A 13,910-nucleotide genomic window follows, 5' to 3' on the forward strand; every position below is an offset into this window, starting at 1 on the left:
GATCGCCATATTTTAAACATTTACAAGACCGGGTCCCCTGCAAAATCTAAAATGTGGCTGCTTCTAAAACATTTGCAGGCACCGGCCCCCTGCACATGTACAAAATATGGCAGTTTGGCTTTTTTTTTTTTAAATTTTAATATAAAATTTTATTTATAAATATTATTCAATCTTTCAAATCTCTCATTTCTCATTTCTCATTCTCTTAATTCTTAACACTCTCTCAATCAAATTATCTCAAATTTAATTAAATTTTCCTTTTATTTTTATCAATTCTAATTTTAATTTATATAATTTAATTATTATTTTTTTATTATACAATTTCATAATTAATTATAGAATTTATCTCTATAATTAATTTTATTTATTATCTATTTTTTTCATTATCTTTTATAATTAATTATATAATTTATTTTATTCATTCTCGAAAAATAGTAAATAGAATTACATAGACTTTGATTCTTCTAAATCTCAAATGAATACGTAAAAAATTTAATTGAAAAATTAAATCTAAGTGTTTTTTTAATTTTTTATTCTTAATTATTATAATTATTAATTAAAAAATAAATCGGGATCATAAATTAGAACCGATGGTTTAATGTCGATTTCAAATCGAGATCATGAATCAAAACCGTCGGTTCCAAACTGATTACGAACCGTCCTGTAACGGTTCTGATTCAGAATTTTTATTTTTTCAAACCGTGAACCGATGATTCCAAACCGAAATCATCGATTCATGAACCATGATCAGATCTATTTAAATAGCTTATAGAGACAACGCAGATTTTTACAAGGAATAATCTGAGAGTTTGGCTTAGAGCCGGCACCGGCCCGTGTCAGGCCAGGCTATGCCTAAATTAGCTTGGTTTATAATGTTATATCAAGACTCGCAAAAATGTAAGCCTTGACAGGCTGCCTAAAAACATGGCCCACAACCCGAGATCGTCCCTCCCCAGGTTTGGAGAAGCCAACTTCTTTATAATTACATATAACACATCACCAAAATATTCTATTAAATACTCAAAACTCCACGTAAGAAACACAACTCATAACAATAAAAGAATAAACACTCAAGAGGGGAAATAAACTTATGATGGAGATACTTGGTCATAACAATGAAGAAAATTCCTCAGTTGAGACCGTCCAATACAAGATCCTCATTCGGCAACTCAAATCCTGATTATAAATGCCACAAAAAATAGCGTACTGAAAAGAAAATATACTATGTGCAACAAGATAAGGCCAGAACCCAAAAGTGATTTTTTTTCTTTTTCTTTTTTTAACTGCTAATTTCCTTATCCATTTTCATTCTCTTGGCATTTTGCATCTCGGGCATGCTACTGCCCCGTTGCTGCGATGATGCATCGTGCTGGTATGCACAATTGGCCCCATGACGGCACCCTCTTGAACTGTTAAAATAAATACAAGGTTTCATTATTTTGGGCTTACCAAACTGATGATTCTGAGGAATTTCCTTTCTTTCCCCTCCATGTTGCTGTATTAAGTTCTTATAATAGTTCATGTCTTTTGTTTGAGAAACCCCACAGCAAGCCGAAGATGAAGATGGAATAACCCCAGGCAGTGGTTTAGCCCATGCATTAGGCGGATGCCCCACTCCAACCCCATTTGGTTGAGTATAAAATGCTCCATTTGATGTAGTCGCCATTGAAGGTGAACTGCTTTCCATCGTATTCACACGAAAAGAAGGTCGATCAATTACCAAAACAGGTGGAAGGGGAGGATGATCAGATAATGATGCCAAAGGCAAAGTTGGCTTGGGAATGTTCTGCATTTTGGAAGATGCACCATGGTCAGTCACCAAATTCTCAATCAATTTGGGGTTGCTGAGGATTTTAATGAGCAAGTCATGGTCAATCAAATTGCCATGCTCATTGCTCTTTGTCATTTCATTCAAGGCAGATGATGCAGCAGCAACTACTTCAGGGTCAATGCCAAATGGCATTCCAGATGCCGCCAGTTTCTCATTGACTGCAGTGCTTGATGTGCCAATTATGTTACCTTGAGGAGGAGCTGGAATTCCGGGAGGCAAAAGTAGGGGCTGTGAGCTCATCAAAACATTAAACGGTGCCACCAAACCAGAAGGTGTGTCTGCTGCAGCTTCTTCATCTTCAATGGGAGTAATGGGTATCAGAGGAGTTTGCTTATCATTGTAAGGCGCACATTCTATGTCCACTGAGAAAGAGGGGCTGTTATGAGAGGAAAAGGAAACATTTCAGTCAAGGGAAAGTAAAACCCAAAATGAAATGAATGCTTCAAAGAACTAGCAGAGTAACAAAGTAACAAACTTTGGAGGAATGGCAGATGGGCGAGGATAAACTGCTTCAAGAACTCTCATCTCTCTTTGATTTTGAATCTTCACCTCGTCGCTCTCATCCCCAGCTACCACTTGCCAATTTAGGTCCAAACAAAACTGTAATAACAGTGAAGTTCAGCTTAGAAACATTACAGGGAATAATTAGTGGTTAAATTACAAACTGAAACTATGATTTACCCTTTGAGGACATCCCCATTTGATTAGAGGAATTTCAGACAATTTAATTTGTAACTGGTTTGGAGGATGAGCTCCCTCAAAGCCAGGAGGAAGAAACTCGTTGTTGATCGCTCCATTCAAATGTGTTGGCCATGAAGACTTTGCTTGCAGGTGGTCTTGGGCACCTAACCCAACTTGTGAAGGAGACTCCTCAGACAAAAAAAGCCTCACCTATATACACAGAAGAATTAGTTTACCCTTTTAACAGAATCATAAACGTCTGATGCCCAATCAATTTAAAGCTCTGTAAAGCATCGATAATAAAGAAACATTGAGTGGAAAATAATGATGCAGAGGTAAATCAATACAGAAATTTCAAACATCCATTTCTATGTTATACTCTGATATGTGACAAAAAACTTATTGTTCATAAAATGTAAATCCATAAGCATAGAAGCAATTTTAGATGAAAACAGTAAATAAAGACTTGATATGTTGTACCATCTTATTCTAAAGCATTACCATGACACAACATTACTAGTAAGTAGCAAGCACGACCGATGAACTAATCTGTGGTTTCTAATTCTTCTATCTTCCACATAAAAGTTCATGCATATGTACAGCAAATTCAATCTTGACCTATGGAAGGTATGCTACTTTCTGGCATTTCATCACAGATAATACCAGCAACAGAAATCACTCATAAAAGACAAACAATTTGTGTGAGGTACTTAAAAGTGCTACACTTCCTCCAAAAGAGATTCAATCAAGGGAGCAACAATTCTCTAGCATTAATGATGTCAAATACTTGAAAAAGAACATTTGGTTACACTAACCAAAGCTTAGAACAAAATTTGGCAAGTTCTAGCACAGACCTTATATCCATTGTTATAGTAAGTAACCACCTCATGAACCAAGTTTTTCAGCTTGCAGGAATGATATGCCGGTAAAAGATCAAAAACTATAATCTGCCTAGCACTCCAATAAATTCTCCTATACACATTGGCAAATTACACGCCATCAAATATTTCTCACCACTTTAAAATGTACTATCTTTTTTTTTTTTCTTTTCATCAATACTATCAAACTTATTTATTTTATTTAGATTAACCATCCTCGTTCACAGTGATAATTTTATTCAAGTATCAACTCAAGTGCCTGAACCAAGTTTCAGTTCACCTCTCTCATCACTGTTTCAACTAGAATGCATTTAAAAGTGTATGATAATTAGCTTCTAATACAATTCTGCATTTATTCACAGATAAACTGATATTATCTTCTTCTCATACTTTCATCCCAGATTAACTGATAATATCTTCTTTTTATATATTCATACCATTATACATCTATAACAAAGTAGACCTATTTATTAAAAATATTACCTCACCACTTAGAGATGAAAATGTACATGAAAACTCATCTCATATTTTAATTAATTTTTGCTAACAAATTTCTGATGTTTGAAACAATTTCACATTACTTCACAAAATCTTGTATTTCACGTAATCATAATAATTCCACATTCCTGCTATTTGGCAACCTGCTAATTCACAACAGAGCCAAAGCTGCCAATGGGTTCGGTGTGCTTTCATAGTTAAAAACTCTCCCTCAAGTTCAGTTAAAACAAGGTTGTTAATTAATCAAAACTTATTAGTGACATTAAATCAATTACATAGCGTGTCAAACTTAGCTTGAAATTCAGAGAATGCAATAAGTTCAAACCCAACAAGGATATGAACTTCCAGCTCTACGGAGTTAGTGAATCAGCTTAGGTTTACACTAAAAGCGGTTTAGCAAATAACATAATTAAAACTCAAAAGAACCACACCAACACATGATTTGACAACTTCAGGTGCCATAAATACATAGTTTCAATACAACCTTGTTAAAAAACTAGTTTTAGAAATAAAAAAATTGTGGTGATAACGCTGCTTCTATGCAAACTGCATTTCCAGCCAATTCGCAATGTAAAACAACTTATAAATCTTCTATCCTAGCAAACTTATCTTAAAGAATCTACTCATCTGATTCAATTCAGGAAACACCATAATTGCATAAATCCTATTAATGCATGAACCCAGAAAAGTTTTAGATACAGAAAAACCACGCGCCACAAAGCATTATAGCAAAAATATCCTATAAACATCATAAAATAAGTTTTCACAAGGACTGCTTTGGTTTTTTTTTTTTTTCTTTATCACCTTAATCCTAACACATACGTTACATCAAATTCGTCAAAATTGATAGTCTCGATTACCTGACAAAGATTTACATCAGATGCCCAAGAAATCCTTTTCGATTTGTGCAACCCTAGCATATTTACAATATTCTCAAAATAACTTCTTTTCCAGCTTCGATTCTCTGTGTATGTCTTATAGTACAAGTACTGCTTTTTTTTCCTTTCAATGCAGAAATTTCTCTTTTTAGGTTTCTTTCAGATTCGAAACCCCAACTACACGCTTCTTATGACTACCGTATTTTAAAAATCTCTTACCCAATTTCAAAAACCCTAATAACCATATCAATTTTTACATGATCGAAACGGAGCGGGAGAGGCCACGATTTCTATGTAACTTTTATTGAGCAATAACTAGAAACGGAGAGATCCCATAAACCCTAGATCCTCCGTATTCCCAGCTCTGCCGTTTCAATCAGTGATACTGTGTTTTTTTTTTTAATATAATTTAGCACATGGTTATTTCTACCTTATAAAGAATATTAAAAATTACTATTATATGATAATATATATTGTATTAATACAATTTAAATTAAAAATTATATGTATTATAAAATGTATACTAAATTGATAAGGCATAATAAATATATATATATATATATATATATATATATATATATATATATATATATATATATATATATAATGGAAATAGATTTTTTAAACATATGATAATGCAATAGGAGGTAAACAGGAAATTTTAAATCTTAAAAGGTATTTTAATATTTTTTAATATTATGATAAGATAATTAAAATTTTTTATTACTCAATTTTTAAAAAAATATATCTAATAATATAATATGATATAAAATATAAAAAATTATTTTTTTAATATATAATATAATATCTTATTCAATTATTATAATTGGGTATTTTATATTATATACACAAAAGATATAATACATATACATGTATTGTAGTGCATCAATGGGACCTGCTAAAAAACCGATAAAGGAATAAGCTTAATTGAAATCGATGAAATTGAACCAAAAAAACCAGTTGACCAAACTAGCGGCTTCGGCTTTAATTTTTAATTTTTATAGTTTTGGCTTCTTTTCCCATTTTAAAATCTGCTTACCCGGCTTAGGTAATTAAGAAGTAGAGATGGGTACGAATGAACCAATTTAAATTGAATCCAGGCTGATGTTATACCTGCCAGGCCGTCTATAATCCAGATGCCTAGGCCAGCTTCAGTCACGCATAATCAACAGATGAAACAAAAATCATGGGAGGATGAAAACTCATCAATTTATTATTAAAACAAGTGGGAAAACAACAGCAGAAGCTTTCCACTAGATAGTCAATGTATCAAACTCTCAGATACACATCCCAAAACATCTGTAACAAGCGTATATAATCACCAGTTGAACAGCACACAACCATTCCTCTGGCCCGAAAGTATGAAAATATATATATATGATTGGTACTTATAATAATATACATGGGATCCTGACTTCTTTACCTTTACTGTGTCCTTTCCTGCCATAATCCCACATGCATAGATCAGCTAATGCGCTTTCAAATGCAAAAGAACTCAAGTGTAGATATCTATATAGTGCGACCAGTCAAGTAGACCAACAATCCAATCCAATCCAATCGAAGTTTCTAATCCGAACTGGTTATTAACAGCACTTCCATTATGCTTCTCGTCACTTTGTCCATCTCATCACCTTTGCCATTTTCTTTCTGAAACAAGCAAGATCCATGCAACCAAGTATCTAAGTCAGTAATGTCAAAAACCCTCTGTAAAAATAATAAAAATAATAATATATTGTGATATTGGTTGCTTTAATATGTAGATGAGCTGAGAAGGACAACATTCTTGGCAATACTCAGGCAGAGAACATTTGGGAGGTCATTCCTGAAGACACAGATTTTACATGTATAGTGCCTACCATGTGAATACTAGGGCAAATATATCAACATTACCATCATTTGAGCAAAAAGAGAAAAAAGTGAAGAAAATACCATGAAGAGGATGGGTACCATTTCCCTTAGTACCCTGCTGCGCCTGGGAAGATGACCGCTGGATATGTGGAGAACCTTGTCTTCCATTTGCACCAGGCAAGGAATGCCGCTTCTTGATGTAGGTATCTCTTTCTTGGACATCTGGACTTGATCCGGGTGACTTAATTGCTTGAAGCTTGGCTTTTGCAGATTCTGTGGCTTGCATGAAATGGGGGAGAGAACTGCTACTGCTACTATCTCCTGGTTCTTGTTCAATGTTATCAGTTTTTGTAGAACCAAAGGAATTGCGTCTCTTCCCGTTTTTATCACCTTTTGGCAATTGTTCTGTACTACTTCTAACACCTGAATCATGATTTGGATTTGATGGAGATCCCTTACTTGCAGACAGGGGCTTACGCTTTCTGTTGGAACCACTTTTTTCTGTTCTGTTGTTTTTAGTTTTCACTGATACCTGGCTTGAAGGTGTTCCTTGGGGCTCTGGAACAGTCATATGGCTTCTGGGAGAGGCTTCTGGGGATGGCCTGTGTGGTTGAAGCCCTGGTTCAGAGTCTGGTACATTGTCAACATCAGTTGAATTACCTTCTGGCTTGTGCTCAACAGGTGAAGAGTCCACAACTGCAGCTGAAGTAACAGATTCAACTTGGACCTCATCAATCTTCTCAGGCTGCTCCACAATTGAGTGGGACTCATCAGACACTGGGATGGTAGTTGCACCTTTGACATACAAATTATCTGAGTTGGTTGGACCAGAAATTTCCTTCTCCATAACTTTAGCTTCATTCTCATGTTCTCTGGTTTCAACTTCAGATATATCAGGAGAATCAAGAGTGGAAGTAACAGAAAGTTCAGTGCCACATTCAGAGCCACCATGAAACCTTGAAACTGAATTTTCTGTTACGTCAAGATCCTTTGTCCTGGTTAAAGTATCTGCTCCAGACGAAATTATGTCCACATTTGAATCAGCTGAAATGTCCTGGTGCACCGAACTGACTGATCTTCCTGAATTCGCTGATAAACTAAGCCCCTCAAATTTTGATTGTGTAGCAATGAATGACGGATTACTTGACTTTCTCGATCCAAACACAAATTTCTTCCCCTCTGTCTCAAGATTGTCAGTGGCAAACCTTTTCATTGAACGTTTGGGTTGTTCACTTTCAATTTCAGGCTTACTAGAAAGAGAGTTTAGTTCCTTTTGAGAAGCTTCCTCTGATTGATTTACTTGATTATGATGAGAACTCATCTCTATTGGGATCTCAGTCACAGCAAATTCGCTTGTTTTCTCAGGCTGGTAGAGCTCCAAATCATCTCTCAACATAGAAGAACCTGGCTGGCATGGCTGAAAAGCAAACTTGTCTGCATCCGGAGCCATCAGATTTTCTTCACTTTCAGATGGCATAACAGCTTCCCTAGCACTTGACTTTGAGTCCACATCCACTGAATCACGTGAAATTTCAGAATGAATAGTTTCTATAGGCAAGGCAAATTTCTCAGTATTTTCTTTTTCATGTTGCGCAACTGTTGACTCTGTTGTTGGTGACTGTTTCCTAGCTGAAGCAGACATCCATATCTCCAACCAGTTCCAAGCAGAATCGGATTTTGCGGGATCACATTTAATGTTGATGGTCTTGGTCTTTGGTGTTGATTCCATTAGCTTTAATCAGAGGGACGAGTGGAGCAAGAGAACATCAGCATGGCTGGAATAATTTGCAACATAGAGAGCCTACAAGACATCTGCAAAACTATGGAATATATATAATGATTTACATACCTGCCGAGCAAAACTATTTCTAAGTAGTTTCTCAATGGAAATGTAAGTCTCATTTGGTTTAGATACTGACTCTTCCTTCTCCTAAAACAAAAAAGAATGATAAGAAAAAGTCATATGAGGATGAACTAACAATAACCACAGTTTCTGCAAAAGACATGTAAAGATTCCTTCATTTAAAGGATTAGATGATACTGTTATTTATTTATTTTTTTCCCAAAACTATACACTAGAAGTCAAGTTTAAAGATGAATTTGAATTAAAAACATAGACTACTCATCAAGCTACAGGAAAAAGCCAATTGTTTGACCAAATTCAACCAGCATTGCATAGAAAAATTTTGCTTCCTCATAAAGCATCTAATTTGGACAGATTCACACAACCCAGTTGCATCACCAAAGTTTTTTGAACTGCATGTTACCTTCTTCTCTGTACTTGAACTATTTAGAGAAAGACGGGTACGACGAGCACGAACAAGAGCTTGCATCTTAATAATGGCTTGAACACAACGCAGGGTTCCCACAGCATGCCTGCGAACTAAGTGCCCACGTACAGCAGCTTGCAACTTAACCACATTCTTAACCTTTAGGAATTCTCTTTTAGCCTAGAAAAAATTTTGAAAAAAAGATAAGCTAAATACAATAATTAACATAAATTCATCAATCATATGATTCAGAAAAAAGGGCACACCAAGAACCCTCGGACAGCAGCCTGGATGACAATAACGACAGATTCATCAGGGATGGAATCATGTTTGCTCTCTGTATCTGTGACAACAATAGTCTCAGATACTTTCAATTCCGCCGGAGTTGACAGCTGAGGTTTCTCTTCAATGCATTGTATCATAGAGATTTTCTCTGTAACACTGGAGTTATTGGGTTGTTGGTAGTTGACATCAGCAGATTCTGGGCTCTCCTTTTTGGCAGATAATGGGGCTTCTGATATTACAGTGTTGCTTAACACTCGATGCCGAGCAGATCTCTTTCGAAAACTCCACCGGCGTTTGTCATTTGCACCTTTGCTCTGTAAAGATATTCAAATATTAATTGACTCTGTCAAGGAAGCAAATGAAATTGAAATATAACCACTCTCTTTCCCCAAGACCGTTCTCCTCCCAATGTTAGGCCCATTGTCCAAAAGACAACTTCCCAATGCCTTGCATGTAAAACAAAAGGGCATATCACATTGAACATAATCACATATCGAGATCACCCAAGGAGAACAAGAGAATAACAATTAGCTAAATGAGAACGGCGGCACCTGAACAGTTCATAAGTAAATCTATTCAACCCAATATTTCCTGATAAATGCTACATTTGATTTTGCATTTTTCCATTAAGCAAACCATGAAAATAAGGATGTGCTTCAGTGCTCTAAGAATCTCAATCATGCGATCACTTTTACAATAACTTTGGTAGTGGATATACTGTATATGCAAAAAGACACATTGGTGGAGTATAGTACAAAACCAACAGAAAACCAATACCCCACTACACAATTATCCAATTATACTTTTTTCAGTCAACAAAAATAACAATAAGTCTACGTATGCATATCAATTCATCAAGCTTACAGTCTGGCTGGCCACCAGTAAATCCAAGTACACAATAAACATATTCAGTGCATTATGATTATGGATTATAATCAGAGGAATAACTGATTATGTGATAATTAATTCTTGCCTGTTTGGTGAGCTTATAATTATTGGATTCTGAATAATTATAATCCAATTGTAGCTGTTCCACAAATGATCTAAATAAGCTGATTACTTCTGTTGAGATGTTTATTAAATCCAAAAATTCAAAAGAATTTAATCATACTCCTTTTAAATTATGGCTGAAATAAGTCAATAATCTGGATTAAATGAGCTTACAACTACAATTTCCACTCCGGTAGAAGTCGTCGAGAGTAATTCATTTAGCTGAGCTTTACTTGATCGCATACCATAAACACTCTAAATTAGTCAGATCTTGGCATTAAAGACTTGAATTTTAAGCAGACAGCTCGAAAGTCGTCTAGACTGAATAAACCATCAAATGCAAATCGAAACGACGCAGACAAGAAACAGAACCAAGAAAAATGAAAAAATTTAAATGAATGGCAAGTGAAAAATCAATAGTGGTAAATCAGTAAACCAATTAGATACCTCAGAGGAATCAGGATCATCTCTATCAGCTGAGTCGCTACCGCAGGCGATAATTTTCAAACAAGAAGAGGATGTGGATCTTCCCATTTCCTTTCCTTTTTTCCTTCTTCTTATCGTTTTTTTCTCCAACAGTCACACAGACCTTGCTCTCTCACTCTCAGTCACTCTATTTCTCTCTCTAAATCTCAGACAGGACACCTTATGTTGTTGTGTTGTATTGGAAATTGTAACAAAGATATCGCGGGCCTCAACGCTCTCCTTAAATGTAGTTCACCCTTGAGTTGGAATCCAACTCTTTAGAAGCACGTTGCCATAGCTGAGGCTCGCGCTCAGCGCAAGCTTTGTATATAATTGAGTTCCAGTTTACCTTAATCTTTCATCTTGTCAAAATGGTAAACTCTCAGTTCGAGTTTATATAATACAGAGTTTACAGGCTCATCCAATCAACAATAATAGGCTCAAACTCAGTTGAGCAGCCAGATTTAAGCTGCACGAGCCGAGCCGTAGTTGAGATTGGGGGCAAGGAAAAGCTGTCAGATCTCTCCACTCACACAGCTTGTTTGGTTCCTTTCTTAAAATTTTTTAAATTACAATAACATAAAATAAATGTCTTATCCTGTCGTTGCTCACGACACTCGCGATGACTTACGTTCTTTCCACTCGCGTAAATAGCCCGATTCTTTAATTATGTGATAATATCTAATTAACATAATTAATTGGAATCTAACAGATAATAAACAATAATTAAAATTAATACCTTGAGTGGACAAGACAAAAGACCAATTAGACTAAAGTTGGATAAGGCTTCATTGATGGCTTAAAGATGATTGTGTGAATCTTGTGTGCGTTGATTATTTGTGGAATAAGGGCCCCATTTCAAAAATATCAATTTAGATTTGTTCGGTGAGAAATTTATTATAAACCTAAAATTTTTTACGAGAAATTGATAAATTAGATTAAACTCAGGTTTAAAATCAAAATACAAAATACAAAATATTTTTATTTTTTAAAAATTTATTAATATTATACATAAATTGAATCACAAGCTTACTAATATGAAACAAATTCAAAGTTGATTTCGAATACTAAATTCAGATTACCTAAACTTAGCTCAGTTCCGCGATAATGGGGCAGAGCTGCTTCCGGCGGAGGTCAAGAGGCGGTTGTCAAGTATACCTCTGGCTAATGATGTTATGACAAAATGGTATCAAACCACTAACCATCCATGGACAGCTCTTCTGTCCTGACACGAAACGTGGCTTCTGAGATTGGTGACACGTAACAGAAAACCGTACTGTTTATGGGGTGATTAATTTTCATAAGGATGCCATGAATCTGTCAGAGTGGCGCCTCCTACCCCACAAAAAGATCATGCTATAAGAACAGTTTAGTTGCACTGCAATTTGCAATTATATTTGTGTATTGTTACATACGTGTATAATTTTTATATATAAATAATATTATATTATTATATAATTAAAAATAAAAAATAAAATAATATTTAATTATATAATAATATATTATTGTTTATATATAATATTACTGATTATATTTATATGCTTACTAAACCATTTGTTACGTAAATATTATGCGTTGGTTATCTATGCTTTAAAGTTTGCATTAGATTGGTGGACTAAACTAATTTGATCAAGATTTGATAATTAATTTGGTTCGAATTAAGAGAAAAATTAGTTTCAACATTTGAATCAATTTAGCCCATAATCAAATTGTTCAAATCATGATAACTCACAATTTAATTGTTAAATTAATATAATCAATTGGTTATATTAACAATTTATAAATTATTGCGATTGTTAAAACTCAAACCAAATTTCAAACAGTTGCAAGTGGTTGGTATCGTATCACCAAGTCAATTTTTTTGGTTATACAATTCAAAATTTAAGTGAAAAAAGACTTAAATGAAATCCAACTAATAAAGAATATGCATTACATACAACTAACCCAAAATTTTTGTTTAATTAAATATTATTTTAATATTTATTTAAACAATTTATTGGTTTAATCATCTATTAGATTGATCAAACTAGATTAAACTTAAAACAATTTATTACCTATATCAGTTTTAAAATATTTTTTTTGTTATTACTTGTTTAACTCTAAATCCAATAATCATCTTTATATTTTTATCTATAGAATTAAATCTGAACTTATCGATCTGACTTATTCTTAAAACTCAAACTATCATATTTTTCAATCGAATTAAACTTGAATTAGCGATATTCATATGCGATTGAATTTATATCTACCTTTTTCTTATCCTCTTGAGCATTACACCCACCTCAATAAAAATGAATATTTTTTTATAGTAGTACGACGACGTTTTCATGTAATTTGGATAGTGGTTAAAGCTCACAGAAAGCGAAAGAGTCACAATCACAAAGGCAATTGATTATTGAAGTCACGGTTTCTTTTCTTACTCAAAGGTGGAGAATTATTTGATGAAGCAACTCGCATTTAGGTACAACGGCATATGACTTGCCACCATTCTGCCCTGGCCCTTTAACAGTATGTAATCGGGTGGGGAGGCCCTCCCACGTGGCTATTATGCGGTCAAATGTTCTTTTCATAACAATTATTTTCTATCTATTTACCAATATTCAACTCTTGTTTCTTATATAATCTAAGTCCGTATACTTCAAATAATTAAAACAAAAAAAATCATAACGTTTGTTGACCTAATACTATATATTATAAAGTTCTAATTGTGACGTTCACATGGGTTACCTTTGAATAGTGATTTGGATACTATATATGTTACAATGCTCTATCTTAATCACAGTATGCACTCTCATTGTCACTCAATTCATATTGTAATTTCAACTTCCATGGCGTCATCATACAAATGGTTTGTTCATACTTCATTGGAGCTAACGTAAGAGGCAGCCATTATGGTTGATTTGTACATTGGGTTGGCCCTATATCTCAAATTAGGGCTCTAATCACCCCGAATAGAACTAAGTATTGCTATAATTTAAACTCGAGATAAAAATTATAATTAAATCTTATATTTTATATATTCATTAATTATTTTTAATTTTAAAATTTTGATGTTAAGTTATATGTGAGAATTTTAAATAATGAGGGAGATATAATTTTTTTCATAGTAACTATAAGAGTTTTGGGGGTAAATATAAATTCTTAGAGATGCAAAAGTCCATTGGCATTACACTAGAATTGAGTGATAAGTTGGCAAGTTCAATGAACTAATTATCAAAAGGCCCAAACTCAATTTGAGTATAATATTCACTTGGCTCAAATTTAAGCTCAAATCAACAGTAGCCAA

The 13,910-nt window shown here is 34.1% G+C and overlaps 2 protein-coding genes across 2 annotated transcripts; both read right to left on the minus strand.

The window, feature by feature from the left end:
- Positions 1-1,078: 1,078 nt before the first annotated feature.
- On the minus strand, positions 1,079-5,169 carry LOC123203316 (zinc finger CCCH domain-containing protein 6-like). Its single transcript, XM_044619641.1, has 4 exons — positions 4,749-5,169; positions 2,513-2,722; positions 2,307-2,431; positions 1,079-2,207 (listed from the first exon to the last, which is right to left on the minus strand). Exons 1-4 carry the CDS (start codon positions 4,806-4,808, stop codon positions 1,280-1,282), a joined length of 1,323 nt encoding a protein of 440 aa, XP_044475576.1. The 5' UTR covers positions 4,809-5,169; the 3' UTR covers positions 1,079-1,279.
- Positions 5,170-5,953: 784 nt separating this feature from the next.
- LOC123203317 (protein IQ-DOMAIN 32-like) lies at positions 5,954-10,955 on the minus strand. The gene is made up of 6 exons (XM_044619642.1): positions 10,607-10,955; positions 9,151-9,483; positions 8,882-9,064; positions 8,464-8,544; positions 6,696-8,346; positions 5,954-6,413 (listed from the first exon to the last, which is right to left on the minus strand). Exons 1-6 carry the CDS (start codon positions 10,691-10,693, stop codon positions 6,394-6,396), a joined length of 2,355 nt encoding a protein of 784 aa, XP_044475577.1. The 5' UTR covers positions 10,694-10,955; the 3' UTR covers positions 5,954-6,393.
- Positions 10,956-13,910: the final 2,955 nt, after the last annotated feature.

This window comes from Mangifera indica, chromosome 19, assembly GCF_011075055.1.
Source record: "Mangifera indica cultivar Alphonso chromosome 19, CATAS_Mindica_2.1, whole genome shotgun sequence".
In the NCBI taxonomy this organism is placed as follows: domain Eukaryota; kingdom Viridiplantae; phylum Streptophyta; class Magnoliopsida; order Sapindales; family Anacardiaceae; genus Mangifera; species Mangifera indica.